Raw genomic sequence first — 17,696 nt, forward strand, 5'->3', positions numbered from 1 at the left:
GGGTTATTTGGAGGGTGGTCATTGTGAGGGGGATAAAGAAGCGGGGATGTTTATGGTGGGATGGGAACCAGCCCAGAGCCTGAGCCACCACCGTGGACAGATGCCCACCCAGACCCTCCCTAGACTTTTGGTGGTGCGTCCGGAGTTCGCACCTTGAGGGGGGGTTCTGTCAACGTTCCTGACCTGTTTTATGTTATTTTTGTATGTGTTTAGTTGGTCAGGGCGTAAGTTGGGGTGGGCATTCTATGTTTTGTGTTTCTATGTTTAGGTCACTTGTAATTAGCCTTATATGGTTCTCAATCAGAGACAGGTGTTTGACGTTTTCCTCTGATTGAGACACATATATAGCTTGGCTGTTCACACTGTTTGTTTGTGGGTGATTGTCTTCCGTGTCTGTGTATGTTGCACCACACGGGACTGTTTCGGTTTGTTCGTTCGTTTGATGTAGTCTGTTCCTGTTCGTGAGTTCTTCGTGTCTTTATGTAAGTTCCATGTTCAGGTTTCGTCTACGTCGTTTTCTTATTTTGTAGTTTGTTGAAGTGTTTTCGGTTTTCGTCTGTACTTTAATAAACTTCATTATGTATTCACAACCCGCTGCATTTTGGTCCTCCGATCCTTCTCTCCTCTCCTCGTCCGAGGAGGAGGAAGATCTAGACACCCGATACAGAGGTAGGTGCAGGCAGCCAACACACACACACACTGGCAAAGATTTTCAGCTGGCAGGCAGACACTAGAAGAAGTTTCTGAGTGACAGAGTGAGGGCATTGCATAGGTGCTTTGTTGCGATTTTGTGGGACTTGAAAAAAATTACTGGAATGTAAAATAACTTTATTAACCGGTTCCCATGCTTTTAAAATCCAGTTCTTTTCTGGAACAGATTAGATCACTTCCGTTTTCGGTTCTGTTTTTGTTCCTCGGAAAATGTTATTTTCCGGTTTTCGGTACTGTTCCCTGTACTGGTTCCATCCCCTGCTTAGCAGGGCCTTTTATCTGCCAAAACACTAACCTGTTTGTGTCTGCTGATATTCTACTCCAAAGCGGGAACCTCCATCTATCTTTGCGGGATGGTGGGTCATATCAGAGCCCCCCTCCCCCCCGTGTGAATGGCCACTTCTGTAGAACAGAGAGGAAGAGGAAGTGAAACAAGGAGGCCACACCCCTGGACTGGTCACATCAATCATCAGCATGACAGTTTGAAGATGTGCAGTCTGTCTTGATAAGGGCGTGTAACAAGAGCCATTGTGTCAGGAACAAGATGGCAAAGCGTGAGAAAGAGTGTCAGGGATGGAGGATGGAGGATATGACAGTACAGTACTGTACATTATCACATACCCCATCCTGGTATGACTAAAATCCTACAAATCAACATAAATTGTGCTATGGAAACTCTATTATGATAACTAAAACATTAATAAAGCTGGCACTTTTAGAGTTGTTTCTGATCTCCTCTACCTTCTAATGAGCACATTCCCAAGTAGAAGTGTTGCAGGCCTATCCTTTGTTGTTATACTGTATTTCAGGCCTAGTATCGTGAGTGGAGTTTCCTTCTCCAGTTTTGAGACTTAAACTTAATCTGAAAAATTGCGTGTCAGAAAGGAAAATGTCAGTGAATGGAAAGAGGGGAAAATAGACTTTAATCACAGAAACACAGACCCAGAAAAAAGGAGAGGCAGACACAAGTGGAAACCAGAGGAATGCTAGCCAGCTGGGGGATGCATCTAGCCCATCCAGCCCATTCTGCTGCATTTTAATGGGAGGCAGGAGTGAGCTAGAGGATGGTGGTGGGGGGAAGGGAAAGGTCCCAAACAAAAGCCAATTTGAAGGATGAGCTAAAACCAGCACAGCTAAAACCCTGTGGCCGGGACTGGGTCCCAGAGGTGCAGAGCTGGAGGCAGGCCGGCCGCACATCTCTGGGCCCTGGTCAAGACTCCTTTCCCTTTCTCAGCCTTCCCTCTGGTCTTCACACCCTGGGGAGGGGAGGAGAGGAGGGAGGAGAGGAGAGGAAAGGCGAGGAGAGAGGAAAGGAGAGGAAAGGAGAGGAGACGAGGGGAGATAGGAAAGGAGAGGAGACGAGGGGAGAGAGGAAAGGAGAGGAGAGGAGGGGAGAGGAAAGGAGAGGAGAGAGGAAAGGAGAGGAAAGGAGAGGAGATTAGAGGAGGGGAGAAGGAGGGGAGAGGACAGAAAAGGAAAGGAAATGAGATGAGGGGATGGGAAAGGAAAGGAAAGGAGAGGCAGATGGCAGGGCTGTTTAGTTACCTAACTGGCCCATCCAGCCGGCAGGATCGGCCACAGCAGCGTCTGTCTGACAGGCTTCCTCCCTTCTGGCCCGGGCCGGCCGGTCTCCACGGCCTAGCTGCATACTGGAGCTAACCCACATCCCCTTCTGCACTGGGAGGCAGGCCCACTGAGACACACACTGTAGGCTACATGCTAACAGAGCAGACTGTTCACATTTCATTTTTCACCCAACTTTGAACCTAAATCCAATGACATGGTGACATATTTTTTTGATTTCACGTTGAATTTGCGCTAGTTGACAACTCAACCAATTGACTTCAATCGACTGCTGTACATTTATGTTTCTTGCAAAGTTCCCTTCAAACAACTGACATACTGTACACAACAGTTCTGTTTGTTCAATCAATTAGTCAATGCTGCTCTACATCGATTGTTCTTGCAGAGTTCCCCAGCATTGTAGAGCATCTTCCTCTATGGTTTACTAGCCGTGTGGAAGAGATTTGGTCCATTGATGTAGCTGAGTGGCATGCAGTGTGTCTCTCCGCACAGAGACTAGCTACAGCGGATCTGAGCGATCCTGAACAACAGGTGGGCTGGATGTCTTTACTTCCACTGCAAACTATTTTCTTTGAAACTGAAAAGCTGATCCAAGACAGGAAGAATGTCACATTAGTGCTGCTTATTTTCTTCTCATGGACCACACACACACACACACACGCGCACGCACCAACACACACACACACGCGCACACAAGCGCACACACACCACGCACCACGCACACAAGCACCACACACACACACACACACACACACACCACACACACACACACAACACACACACACACACACACACACACACACACACACGCACCACACACGCATGTTGCTACTTTACACATGGCACGCACGCACACACACATACACACGCGACACATCCTCTTCGGAAGTCAATCATAAACAACATGAAATCATACAAGCATGAGTTTCCTCAAAAACATACACACACTGGATCCAGAGACAGAAAAATAGACACATATGCACTTCTCCTTTTATTTTCTTCTGGGTCTGTAGCTCTGCGCTGGTGGAGAGGAAAGAGAAGGCGAGCAGAGCAGATCGAGGGTCTGTAATCAGAGCCCCGTGCCGTCCGCCCTGCGCTGCGGCTCTGTAGTGGTTTGAGAGCAGGCCAGACATTCCTAAAGAGATCGCCGCCCAGACATCCAGCAGCAGCCAGTCAGCACCAAATTCCAGAATAGCAGCGCCGTCACTAAAAATAGTCCTCTGTCCAGGAGAGCCAGGGAGGGAGCGGGACGAGTGCAGGATAGGGGGAACAAAAGATGAGAGAGGACAGGAGGAGAGCAGAGGGAATGGAAAAGTGATTGAGGCTTATTCCACCTCCATTCACAATGTTATCACAGCAGCTCAGAGGAAAAGGAGTGCCGGAGAGATCTGAATGTGACCGGTGTGTATGTAGAGTGGCCTTCACTCACAGCCCCTAGCTCCTTTTAAAACAATATGTGTCAGCTATCTGAGGAACACACGCTTCCCTGTACCCAGGCCTGCTCTAGGCCCCGCCCTGTGTTTATTTTTCCTGCCATGAACGGGCAGCTCGGTTTACAACACCCACCCTAAAACCCTCAATGTGGAATATCCTGACGGCTGCTTGCAGCAGCAGCCAAACGTGCCAAGGCAGCACTGACTAGGCCAGATCTCAACTGCTGTTTTTGCTCTGTAGGTAGAAATGCTCCTCACTTGTCCTCATTCAAAACCCCTTTTCTTCAGCAAAAGACTGGTAAACTTAACTGAAGTATTAATTAAACGTTATAGATTCTTTATATTCTAAAATCCTCTCTATGGGATGTCTTTTGTCCTTTACATTTCAGTTAAATTGAGTGGGAAAAGCAGTGGCCTCTTTAGAGTGGACCCTCCAAGGCAAGCTGAAGTAGGATCAAGCCCCTAATGTGTAGTTAGTGTGCCAACTTCCATCTCTCCAAGGCAGACTCAGGGTCAAAGTAAAGGACCGGATGGGGGTTTGAGTCTGGATACTCACAGGCTTACCTAAACAGAGAGGGGAGTAGTTCAGAAAGTTTGCCAGCTGCATTTTATTTGAGGGTGAACAAGTGAACCTGATTTTTCTGAAGAAGCCAGAAGGGAAAAAATCCCTTTGAAACTCAGGTCAATATCATGTCACGGGTGTAGTTCTTGTGTGCAGTCCTGATTTGACAATTGCCGTTTTAATCCATGCCATCACTGACTGCCTGCATTCTCTTACATAGATGACAGACATCCAATGTATTACACAATGCTGTATTATTCCTTTGTACTCTAAGTACCTAGCTACAGTTTTTTGTAACTTCCTATCTCTGTTCTGACCTGCCGTTCATTTCGGAAACCATTGGCTGAAAATTGCTCTTAGTGCACTGAGGTAAAGATGGCTCTAAGCCACAGGAGGTTGGTGGAACCTTAATTGGGGAGGACACGCTCGTGTTTATGGCTGAGCGGAATGAGTGGAATGGTATCAAATACATCAAACAAATGGTTTCCATGTGTTTGATGCCATTCCATTTGCTCCGTTTCAGCCATTATTATGAGCCGTCTTCCCCTCAACTGCTCACTGCTCTTGTTCATTCACCTCTTATTTTCCCTCTGAGGCTTTCCCAAACACATATTAGGTAAACCAGGAATCTCCACAACTAGAAACATATTAAAAAGACTGATTCATAGTGGTGTTTAATGAATGCTTTACTTTGTTACACTGTTTTCTGGGCACCTAAGGCTACAGTATATGAAGCACAAAACATAAATTCAACTATGTGAGAGGAATAACTACAGTACCTCTTTCTGTAGATATAATCTCACATGACAGATTATACCCTGTATAGAAATAAAGTTAGCTATCTACCTAGCATGAGATTTGGTTAGGTGTTCCTAGATCAGTGTAGATAAACCAAGTTTCTCTTCCTGGGCCTGTTGCCCTGTCTGGTCTGGACAGCATGAGGCAGGGGTGCCGTCTCACATATCAACACCGAAGCCCCAAAGACTCCTTACCTACGGCCAGATCAGCCAGCCAGCCAGCCACCCACTCCCCCTAAAAGTAAATGTGGATCAAATTAGCCTAACAGCAGCAATGTTCTCTCTTGACTACCAACCGCTTGTCTCTGTTCTGCTCTCAAAAACAGACTATTCTTTCTCCCCAAGACAGACAGACACGCTTACTCACTTTCTTGTCCCTGAAGTTTCTCTGAGATATTTTTCCAATTCTCAAAAGTAGATTACAGTAGGAGTTAAATGCCAATAAAAGCAAGAAAGAGAGAAACTGAACAACACTGAATACACAAAGTCAGACAGGAAACAACTTCTTTAACGTGATCCATTTATTTGACTTGGTCCAGTACTACAGAAGCATGGTTTGAAGTAGAGGGATCGATGAAGTTTGGTTCCTTCCAAGAACATTTCTTAAGACTTAGTCATATATGATGAAATCTGATTGGTTGTAACTCCAAAACGTATACTTGACCAACGCTTTCACAATGAAATGTCATCTTCACTCCCTCGATGCTATACCCCAGACAATGATATCTCTCCATTTATGCAGTCAACACACTCCCAAGCAGGCCAAATCATGGACAGAGTAGCTTTATACGTCAAATGAAAATGGCTTAATCACCAATAAATACAAGTATAAAAAACACCTTGATAATAATTCTCATTATCATAAAATTAAACATGATCATAAAAGATAGCAACGCCACTCAACTTAAACCACTTTAGCAGTCCAGGTTCATCAACTGATACCAAAACAAAATCATAACCGTGGCAATAGCCAACAAAAATAATACTTAAATAACATAATAATACTATTATTACTGTCTTAATAACAATATCCAGTCAAGTTTTCCTATGATTAGACTTTCTGCTACTAACTAATGTATATGCACCAGTTATTTCCAGTTTGGCAGATAGAGACTTTAATCAGATTTTTTCCATTGTTTTCTCCTGATGTCATTCCTTCGTTTCGGATCTCCTTGCTTTGGTACAGATGGGCTCTGACTACTTCTTTGGGATCAAACAAGGGGTTGTCAATGTGATGGCACATACATGTATGTGTTTATCTCTGTGTTGCTTAATATGTGTTAGCATTTTAGAAAGATTACTATCATCATAATAACCCATGCATTTCCCCATTGGGTGGTGTCAATGGGTACCTCTTTCTTTGGAAGGGGGTAGGTTTAAATGCCCTGTTCTCTGTGGTTGGGTCACCAGGCTGTATTAGTAAGTTGACTCTCGATCTGATGTAAGTTCACAGGTAAACACTCTGCAACATGACTGAACTCGGGTCAGCTGCTCTGACCCCTCAGGTGTACCAAAAACAGGGGAAACACTGAGATCTCACTGACATCAGATCAGTCCCCTGATCTCTTACGGCCAAACTCAGGGAAGAAATACTTTCTGCCATAACATAAAGCAATATAAAGTTTCTATATTTTGGAGAATCAAAAACAGAAGCGTAATAAAACAAAATACTAACATAGTATAATTTCATCACTGTAAATCCAGTTGACAATAAAAGGCAATACAAAGGGCAATAAAATGCAATATAATAGAGAACGGGTCTGTCGTTTCAATCAATAACCAGAACTTTGCACTAGCGGACCTTTGAAATCATTCAACATGTTAATTCTGTTGCTTGGGGGTTGCTATGGTTTTCCATACACATATTCTGATGATACAGTATAATCAATGTATCAGTCACAGATCTCCCTCTCCATCCCAGTTTAAATGTGTTGCACACTAAGGCCATTTTAAACACACTCCATAGAACACACTCAGCCCATGACACAAGTTGCTTTGCCAGCCTCTAGCATTTGGCCTAAAACAATCTCTTAACAAAAAACTAACAACAGAATAAAAGCCTGTCAGGCTATTATTGTTGCAAAAACGAATTCATTTTCAGATGGGGTTTCCCAGCTATCATAAAGGTTCCAGGGGCACATACAGTACCCAATCCATTTCATCCCCTGCATCAATGAAGCTTCTTCTCATATTTGGTAAAAAATGCAATAAAATACATTCCATTTCCTTCCTTTCTACTCAGAACTCACTTTCTCTGTTACTTTCTCTCGTCTACATCTCTGTTTCCTTCAACTCAGCAACTCAACTCTTTCACACTTTCCGACAGGAAAGGCTTCTCAAATCTCACCTTCACTAAGAACATTCTCTTTCACTCAAACACTTGTTTCCCTCTAAAATCTCTACTACTCTCTACCTCTCTCTACCATTATTCTGTTTCTCTCTACTACACTATACCTCCCTCTAATAAAAACAATAGCTGGCTAATGGTGCTTATTTGACAAAATGGCCCTGTACACACAGCTGGAAACCTGACAGCACAGACCACAGAACCCACCTGCCCATTGCGGATAACATGTCCCGCACCAACACGTCTCCAGCCATTGTCTGTGGAATGTGCAGTGTCATCAGAGCACTGAAACAAATCCTTCTACTAAGCCCTTTGTGGAGTTGGAGGGGGATGGTTTAAACAAATTAAACTAGGCTATAACAATATCCACAGATAACAACCTGAGCATTGTGTACACGACTTGTAGGGTTTCTCTGCCATTTCCAGCTGGTATGACTCTGTAGCCAAGTTATGCCAATTGAGTGAGAAGGCCTCAGCAGAGGCAACTCCAACACTGTACTACAGGCAGACAGACAAAACAACCACAGACATGGCTGTTTATTTGCCAGGAACATTTCAGGGCTATGAGAGGGTGTCTGGGCCATCTACCTTCTAAGGTGAGCAGCTCCAGACCCCTCGAGCTGACCTGACCAGGCCTGGTGTTTAACCAAATCATCAAACTGCTGACACATCAAGCAAGAAAGCACTGCACGAAAAGCCTAATTGTTTAAGACTCTGTCATCTCTCTGGGCTTGGTTCTTGTTCCTGACAGTGTGTATTTTGGGATGGAGACGGGACGGTTTCATCTCAACTACTGTTTAATGTCTATGTGACCCCTGACCTGTGACTGTGTAAGGCTATAGGCCATTGTGTCACCCCTGACCTGTGGCTGTGTAAGGCTATAGGCCGTTGTGTGACCCCTGACCTGTGACTATGTAATGCAATAGGCCACAGTGTGTTCCGTTAAGGTCCTGGGTCTCTCTCTCTCTCACCACATTCACATGTATAAGAATCAAAACAGCACAAATGGTGACAGGTTGGCCTGGCATCCATCTCGCTCCACTTTCAGGAAATGACTTACATAATTGAATTTGGATCCTAAAAGGCACTTCCTACATATTCCCTAATATCATATGCTCATATATAGGACATACGCTTTTATGGTGATATACATAGCCACATGTTTTACATATTAATATATCATGTATACATGTTTCACTTTCTTGGGTAACATAATAATTATATATGTCAGTTCCACAATCCACACAAAGGGTTGGAGACATTGAGCTTTGGACTATTCCAGTACTGCCAGAACCCACCAGTTTTGTATTCAAACTAAATCTACGCAAATATGAATAAATAATTAACATCGTCAGTTATTATGGAGCAAGACCCTGGTTTGTTTTTTACAGGAAGTAAAAGATCACAAAAACATGTGCTCTGTGTGAGTTAAGGTGCTTTTGTAAACTCAAACTCAATTCATGGTTCGCTTCGAGAGCCAACCAGTTTCTGGTTGCTGCGTATGTGATTCTAACTTGCCTTTTGCTGAACATGTAAACATTTGAACATAGCAAAGTCTACGGGCTGATGGAGGAGGAAGGCTGGGCGGAATTCTCTCATGCCAGTTGTTTTTTCACTCCACTCACATCGTTTGAAAACCCTGCTAACTGAATGTCCTTTGGCCTGAGAAGTGCATAATAGTCATGTATTGTATGTATGAGTGTGTGTATAATATAGTTTCCAACAAGGATTTGAACCCCGGTGAGAAAACTATAACCTCCCAAAAGGTTTAGGTAGGCTATCCCAGCAACATACGGGTCACTGGTCGTCAATTACATACACATACATGTACATACACATACACACACACACCAACAGAGACAGATGTTACAGCCTCAGCCTGGCCACCTGGCTGCCTCCTCTATCCCCTCCTCGGCTAGGTGAGGTTGCTGCTGATGTCCAGGGCTTGCTGGTACACCTGAGTCATGTCGTCCAGATCCCCCAGCAGGGAGAAGCTGCCGTTGTCCCCCGGGGACCCCCGCGCCCTGGGGGTCCGGCTGAACTTTGACCCGTGGAGCAGAGGGGCTGCCTGGAAGCCCTTGAAGCTGGCCAGCTGCAGCAGGTTTTCGGCTGACACACACGCCCTGATGTTGGGGCGGTGTGGGGCTGTGGGGGGCCAGTCGGGGGACAGTCTGGGGGACACGACGCCATCCTCCAACACCATGCTGGATGGACGGCTCTGGCTGCGGGACAGGCCAGAGTCACCCTGGGAGGGTTCCCCGAGAGCACCAGCCGAGGGAGGGCCGCTGTAGGTGGAATACTTCCCATTGCGCTTCAAGATGCCCTTCCTCCCCACCACTCTCCTGGGCGGGGAGCTGCAGGCAGCAACCAGGGACATGGTGGCACCCACTAGCAGCTCGGAGGACTCACTGCGCTCCGGGGAGGAGTAGTACCCTGATTCCCGTTGTTGGTTGTTCTTCAGGATGCCCTTCCTGGGAAGGGTGGGCACCATCTTGGCCGGCGAGCCCCCTGCCAGGGCGGGCTCCTCCTCTTCCTCCTCTCTGTCGGGGCTAGAGCAGCCTGGTTCTCCCTCGGCTGGCCTGAGGCCCATCATCGCTCCACCACTCCCCAGCTCCACCTCCTCCAGGCTGGGCGAATGCTGCTTCTCCATCATCCGGGTCTTCAGGATCCCCTTGGGCCTCTTCAGCCCGGGCTTCTCCCCCTCCCCTCCACCATGGGGCCCATCTCCCACCTCGTTCTCTTTCTTGGACTTCTTGGGGCGTTGGCGGAGGACCAGGGGCAGCAGGGCGGTGGGTTTGCCCGGCCGGGGCTCTGTGCGGTTCTGCCAGTCGATGAAGCGGGCAAGCATGGGAGAGGAGGTGCCGTTGTCCCGCTGGGTCTCGCAGTCGCACACGCTGCTCTTCCAGCCCCAGTTGACCCACCAATGGTTGGCGATGTCTTCCACCGTGGCCCGCCGCTCTGGGTTCACCATCAACATCCAGCGGATCAGACCACGGGCATCTGGGAGGGGCAACAGGAGGGGAGCATAGCTTAACATTCTGGATTTGAGCACAACAGAGGAGCTGGGTTACACTTCACTGTTGTTTTTTGCTGCAGAGCATTTATTATCTAATAATCATTATACTTAGTGTGTAGAGGGAAACTAGATCTTAGACCAGGGGTTCCCAATTCTTCGGAAAAAAATAATAGTTGTTGGACATAAAAGACGATTTCCTGATGTAAAATCACCAGAAAATCAGCTCAAAGGGATTTTAATTTAGGAATTCTGTTCCCAAGTATTCCCACGCATAAATAGAGAGGCTTTTGTGATCCCAATGTAATCAAGGTTTGAAATTATTCTGTTTGGGATTCTTGCACTCAATTTGCAGTGTACAAATGATTTATAACAATGTTGTGCCCCCCCGACCATCCGATCAAGGAAACATCGGCCCACAGAGGAATGTAATTGGGCCCTGTCTCAGACTATAGGTAGAGGGTTTTGTTCTGTACCTGAGGACTGGGTGGGCTCTCTGTACTCTCCATTGCTGATCTGGCGGATGAGGTTCTTGTGGTCTCCTCCATCGAACGGCATGGTCCCATAGACCAGGGTGTAGAGAAGCACCCCCAGAGCCCAGCTGTCCACCTACAACAACAACACACACGGGTCACTACACAGATCACGATCACGATCAGATAGACTGAATGTGAGAGGTCAGGCAGTAAAATCCGTCACTGGAGACGCAGTTGAAAAAAATAGGAATCTCTCATTTCCCTTTTCCAATTCCCAGTAACTGGTAAATGAGGCTCAATGCCATTACTGCGTTAGCAACAGATCATTAAAACATTAACAAGGAGCGCACTGTATCTGAACTGAAACGACATATGTTGTAGCGACAGCTGAAACAGTGTAAGCACTGCACAGCTATACACTCTAGAAAGGGTTCTACATGGAACACAAAGGGGCTTTTCCTGCAACCAAAAAGGGTTCTTCAAAGGGTTCTCCTATGTGGAAAGCCGAAGAAATCTTTAAGGTTTTAGATAGCACCTTTTTTTTCTAAGAGTGTACCATATTGCTCTACAACATAATATCATAGGAAATCTTCATTTTGGCACATTTTTGCAAAAAGGCAAAAGGTTACAGTAATCTGATATTTTTCTCAACACATTGCAGTCAATTTGAAAATATGAGTCTCTCTCTCCCTCCCTCTCTCTCCCTCCTCCCCCTCCATTCCCTCTCCCACCTACTTTCCCTCCCTCCCCGTCCTCTCTCTCCCTCCTTCACCCTCTCCCTCTTTCTCTCCCCTTCCCTCACTCTCCCCTTCTCTCTCCCTCCTCCCCCCATTCATACTCCTTTCCCTGCCTCCCTTTCCTCTCATCTCTCTCTCTCTCTCTCTCCCTTTCCCTCTTCTCTCTCCCTCCTCTCTGTCTGTCTGTTGACTCTCTCTCTCCACTCTTTCCCCTTTCTCCCCCTCCCTCACCCCCTATTCTCTCTCCCCCACCTCTATCTGTCTGTTGACTCTCTCGCTCCCCTCTCTCCCCCTCCCTCACTCCCCTCTTCTCTCTCCCACCTCCCCCTCCATTCGCTCAAACAGGCTGAGAGACAGACAGGCAGACAGACAAACAGACAAACAGGCAGGCAGGCAGGCAGGAAGGCCGACAGGCAAGTTGACATACAGACAGGCTGACAGACACAGGCAGACAGAGACAGAAAGGCAAGCAGACAGGCAGTTAATAAAAGTTTTTAAAAATTGACCAATATCCTCTTCAAAATTCAATTAAGAATTAATAACAAGGCTCTTATCGTTTCTAGAACTGCAAAACGATTGTGTCCAACGGAGGTAAAAAAATGCTCTCGGGTCAATAGACTTCAAATTTTATATGCCGGGTCATGCAGTTCCCCAGTCACAAATATGTAACCTTTGGGAAGATTAAACCTTTTTAAACCTTCGAAACGGCCCCAATGACCCCCAATTAAGTCACTTCCTGTAATAGCAGGAAGCTGAAATTCAATGTATGGAGAGACTCTTTAACGATGCCTTGAGTTTCAAGTCTTTATGTTAACAATTGACCATTCTATAGAGAGGATGGAAGACAATGTATTTGTGTAACTGCAGCGAGAGAATGAAGGACCATGTTGAGGATTAAAGGGTTACTTCAGGATTTTGGCAATGAGGCTCCTTATCTACTTCCCCAGAGTCAGATGAACTCGTGGATACAATTTTATGTCTCTGCCAAAATCCCAAAGTATCCCTTTAATTAAGACACTTCCTGTTGCCACAGGAAGCTGAACCTTAACCCAGGGCATCCCTACAAGGTCACTATTGGTTGTGTGCAAGGATGGATAGCTAGATCAATCACAGTCAACAGGGGCGTCATGGTTAATAGAGGGCTGTAGGTAATGCTTTTCTATGGAAGAAAGGCCTTGTTCTCTGTGGGACCAAGTTTTCACTGTGAAGAGTTCATTTCTCATGGTCAGATGTAGGTTTGCGTTCATCTAAAGCGTATGTTGAATGATTCCATACATACATTTTGTTTGTTCTGTTGATGTCACTGAAAAGCACACTAACTTTAGGTCAGGCTTCAAGGCCTACCATTCTGCAATGTAGTGGAGGGAGGGGCAAATTAAATCATTGTTAATTGGATTTAGGTTAGGATTATGTCTAGGGTTGAGGCCCTAACCCTAGCTTCATATCAACTCCCAGCTCAACCCTAACTTCAAGAGACAAGATGTGGAGGGCTAGGAATAGGGTTAGGGTTATGGCTAGGGTTGAGCTGGGATGTGGACATGTCTGTGTCTGTCTGTCTGTCTGTCTGTCTGTCCGTCCGTCCGTCCGTCTTTCACCAATTTACCCATTGTAGCTTTATCACCAATGTTTTTGCCTTGACTGCAATATATTGACTTAGTATGTGCCAATACCCTTGATGCATATCAATGCTTCAATATCCTGCCTGTGGGGGTGTGAAAGTTGAGAGAGATGGAGGTAGGAGAAAAGGGAGGTAGAGAGAGGAGTAATGTAAATAGTATAGAGGGGGGAGTAGGGACATAGAATGGAGGGGGGAGAAGGGGGAGAGAAAGAGAAGGTGAAGAAGGGAGAAAGAGAGAAGAGAGAGGGAGAGAGAGGAAGGGAGAGAGAGGGAGGTGTCATGTCTGTGATGGCTTTCTCTATACCTCTATATTGTGATGAAGGTCTTCCCCCATTGACCGCAATTTATTCACTTAGGTCTCAACACTGTGACACTCATTGACTGCAATTTATTGACATAAGATTAAATTGGTTAAAGCCCATCTTTTCCCTTTGATGGCTATGTAACGAGAAAAACATCAACCCTGTGACGCTCATATTTTCCCCTTGGCTGCAATGTATTGAGAAAAACGTCAGCTGCTGTGACATTTTACCTTTCTGCAAAAACGTGCCAGGATGACGTTTTCAGGCTGATAATGGGCTGTGCTCTAAGCCTTGCTTTCCACTTCCATCCTTTCAGCCATTGAACCAGAGTTCGGAGTGTGCCAGTTTGTTTCCATGAACATAGAACTCTATTTCTCCCTCTGTCTTTCTCTATGTGTCAACCTGCACTTTGTGACCACTAATCTATTGCAATGTGACTGTCTCAGTAAACGGGTTATGCAAGACCATTGTCTGGGGCATGGAGGGGGCAGGAGGGGGGACAGAGGGGTGGAGAGTGGTGTAATGAGTCCAGCAGAGGTGGCAGAGCCGTGAGGCCCTGACAGATCTCAGGAGACACAATGCCGGTCACTGATTAGCCAGACGTCAGGCTTTGGAAGAGGAGGACAAGACTCCTGGAGGAATGGGGCTGCTTGTTGATGGTCAGGGGGATATAGCCAGCCTATGTCTGGGACTGAGCTATGAGACTGGGGTCTGCGATTGGGCAGACTGGACTTCCTTCTGGGCCCATGCTTGGAATGTCTCACACTGGAGCCGCTCTGTCATTGGTTCAATGACTGAGAGCGCTCCTCTGTGATTGGTCAACTGGCAGGGCTGCAGGGAGGGCGAGACGGGGTGAGTGCCATTGTTGTGTTCTATTTTTGTTTCCAGTTTTAGCTGTAATTTGCGGCTTTTCCCCAACTGGATTCTGTAATTTTCATTACAATCTGAGTTGTTTTTTTTAGCACACTGAAGAAAATGACAGTGAATTATACTAAATTGAATCGTTGGACTTTTCAGTCTAAAAATACGACTTTTACTTTGCTTTATAATGCACAACTTTTCTTGCAATTTGGAAAACGCAATAAAGAATTACTTTCAAATTAGTCAATAAATAGTTTTGGGGCTGTTTGTCACATTCTCTCCCTTTTTCTTAACCAAACAACTTCTCAATCCCACCCATCCTTGGAAGTGAAGTTGCTGAGCCTGTCTGTGTAACTCATTCATATTCTATTCAAATCAAATCAAACTTCATTTGTCACATGCACCGAATACAACAAGTGTAGACTTTACCTTGAAATGCTTACTTACAAGCCCTTAACCAACAGTAGACTAGTTTACCAAGTAGACTAAAATAAAAAGTAATAACAAAAAGTAACACAATAAAAATAACAATAACGAGGCTATATACAGGGGGCACCAGTACCGAGTCAGTGTGCGGGGGTACAGGCTAGTTGAGGTTATCTGTACATGTAGGTGGGGGCGAAGTGACTATGCATAGATAACAAACAAACAGCAAGTAGCAGCAGTGTACAAAAGGGATGGGAGGGTCAATGTAAATTGTCCTGTGGTGATTTTATAAACTGTTCAGCAGTCTTATGGCTTGGGGGTAGAAGCTGTTGAGGAGCCTTTTGGTCCTAGACTTGGTGCTCCGGTACCGCTTGGATGGCAGGAAGCTTGGCTCCAGTGATGTACTGGGCCGTTCTCACCACCCTCTGTAGCGCCATACGGTCAGATGCCGAGCAGTTGCCATACCAGGCGGTGATGCAACCGGTCAGGATGCTCTCGATGGTGCAGCTGTAAAACCTTTTGAGGATCTGGGGACCCATGCCCTCTTCACGACTGTCTTGGTATGTTTGGACCATGATAGTTTGTTGGTGATATGGACACCAAGGAACTTGAAACTCTCAACCCGCTCCACTACAGCCCTGTCGATGTTAATGGGGGCCTGTTCGGCCAGCCTTTTCCTGTAGTCCACGATCAGCTCCTTTGCTTGCTCACATTGAGGGAGATGTTGTTGTCCTGACACCGCACTGACAGATCTCTGACCTCCTCCCTATAGGCTGTCTCATCATTGTTGGTGATCAGGCCTACCACTGTTGTGTTGTCAGCAAACTTAATGATGGTGTTGGAGTCGTGTTTGGCTACGCAGCTGTGGGTGAACAGGGAATACAGGAGGGTACTAAGTACACACCCCTTGAGGGTCCCAGTGTTAAGGATCAGTGTGGCAGATGTGTTGTTGCCTACTCTTACCACCTGGGGGCGGCCCTTCAGGAAGTCCAGGATCCAGTTGCAGAGGGAGGTGTTTAGTCCCAGAGTCCTTAGCTTAGTGATGAGCTTCGTGGGCACTATGGTGTTGAACGCTGAGCTGTAGTCATAGGTGTTCCTTTTGTCCAGGTGAGAAAGGGCAGTGTGGAGTGCAATTGAGATTGCGTCATCTGTGGATCTGTTGGGGCGGTATGCAAATTGGAGTGGGTCTAGGGTGTCCGGTTGGGATGCTGTTGATGTGAGCCATGACCAGCCTTTCAAAGCACTTCATGGCTACCGACGTGAGTGCCACAGGGCAGTAATCATTTAGGCAGGTTAACTTCACTTCCTTGGGCACAGGGACTATGGTGGTCTGCTTGAAACATGTAGGTATTGCAGACTCGGTTAGGGAGAGGTTGAAAATGTCAGTGAAGACACTTGACAGTTGGTCCGTGCATGCTTTGAGTACACGTCCTGGCCCAGCGGCTTTGTGAATGTTGACCTGTTTAAAGGTTTTGCTCACATCGGCTACCGAGAGCGTTATCACACAGTCATCCAGAACAGCTGGTGCACTTGTGCATGCTTCAGTGTTAATTGCCTCGAAGTGAGCATAAAAGGCATTTAGCTCGTCTGGTAGGCTCGCGTCACTGGGAAGCTCGCGTCTGGATTTCCCTTTCCGTAACAGTTTTCAAGCCCTGCCACATCTGACGAGCTTCAGAGCCGGTGTAGTAGGATTCAATCTTAATCCTGTATTGACGTTTTGCTTGTTAGATGGTTCGTCTGAGGGCATAGCGGGATTTCTTATAAGCGTTTGGATTAGTCTCCCGCTCCTTGAAAGGGGCAGCTCAAGCATTTAGCTCGATGCAGATGTTGCCTGTAATCCATGGCTTCTGGTTGTGATATGTACGTACAGTCACTGTGGGGACAACGTCATCGATGCGCTTATTGATGAAGCCAATGACTGAGGTGGTGTACTCCTCAATGCCACTGGATGAATCCCGGAACATATTCCAGTCTGTGCTAGCAAAACAGTCCTGTAGTGTAGCATCCCCGTCATCTGGCCACTTCCGTATTGAGCGAGTCACTAGTACTCCCTGCTTTAGTTTTTGCTTGTAAGCAGGAATCAGGAGCATAGAATTATGGTCAGATTTGCCAAATGGAGTGCGGGGGAGAGCTTTGTATGCATCTCTGTGTGTGGAGTAAAGGTGGTCTAGGATTTTTTCCACCTCTGGTTGCACATGTGACATGCTGGGAAAATTTGCATTAAAGTCCCCGGCCACCAGGAGCACCACTTCTGGGCGAGCATTTTCTTGTTTGCTTATGGCTTTATAGAGTTGGTTGAGAGCGGTCTTAGTGCCAGCTTCGTTCTGTGGTGGTAAATAGACGGCTACGAATAATACAGATGAGGACTCTCTTTGTTGATAGTGTGGTCTACAGCTCATCATAAGGTACTCTACCTCAGGCGAGCAATATCTCGAGACTTCTTTAATATTAGACATCGCGCACCAGCTGTTATTGACAAATAGACACACACCCTCACCCCTCGTCTTACCAGAGGTAGCGTCTCTGTTCTGCCAGTGCATGGAAAATCCCGCGAGCTCTATATTGTCCATATCTTCGTTCAGCCACGTCTGGGTGAAACATAAGATGTTACAGTTTTTAATGTCCCGTTGGTAGGATAATCTTAATCGTAGGTCATGAATTTTATTTTCCAATGTTTGCATGTTAGCAAGAAGAACGGATGGCAGTGGGAGTTTACTCGCTCGGATCTGGGCCTGTTCCAGTGAAAGCAGGATATACTTCTCCTCGGACTCGTTACAGGAAAAAGTTTCTTCCAGTCCGCGGTGAGTAATCGCTTTTCTGATGTGCAAA

General features: G+C 46.3%; 1 protein-coding gene across 1 annotated transcript in view; it reads right to left on the reverse strand.

Annotated features, from left to right (window-relative positions):
* Positions 1 to 5,590: 5,590 nt before the first annotated feature.
* The window catches only part of LOC111972077 (NUAK family SNF1-like kinase 1), a 34,823-nt gene continuing 22,717 nt past the window's right edge, over positions 5,591 to 17,696 (reverse strand). Inside the window, 2 exon segments of the mRNA XM_023998919.2 lie at positions 5,591 to 10,434; positions 10,924 to 11,056. Coding sequence (XP_023854687.1) covers positions 9,350 to 10,434; positions 10,924 to 11,056 — 1,218 coding nt within the window. The 3' untranslated portion in view covers positions 5,591 to 9,349.

This window comes from Salvelinus sp. IW2-2015, linkage group LG13, assembly GCF_002910315.2.
Source record: "Salvelinus sp. IW2-2015 linkage group LG13, ASM291031v2, whole genome shotgun sequence".
NCBI classification, from domain to species: Eukaryota; Metazoa; Chordata; class Actinopteri; order Salmoniformes; family Salmonidae; genus Salvelinus; species Salvelinus sp. IW2-2015.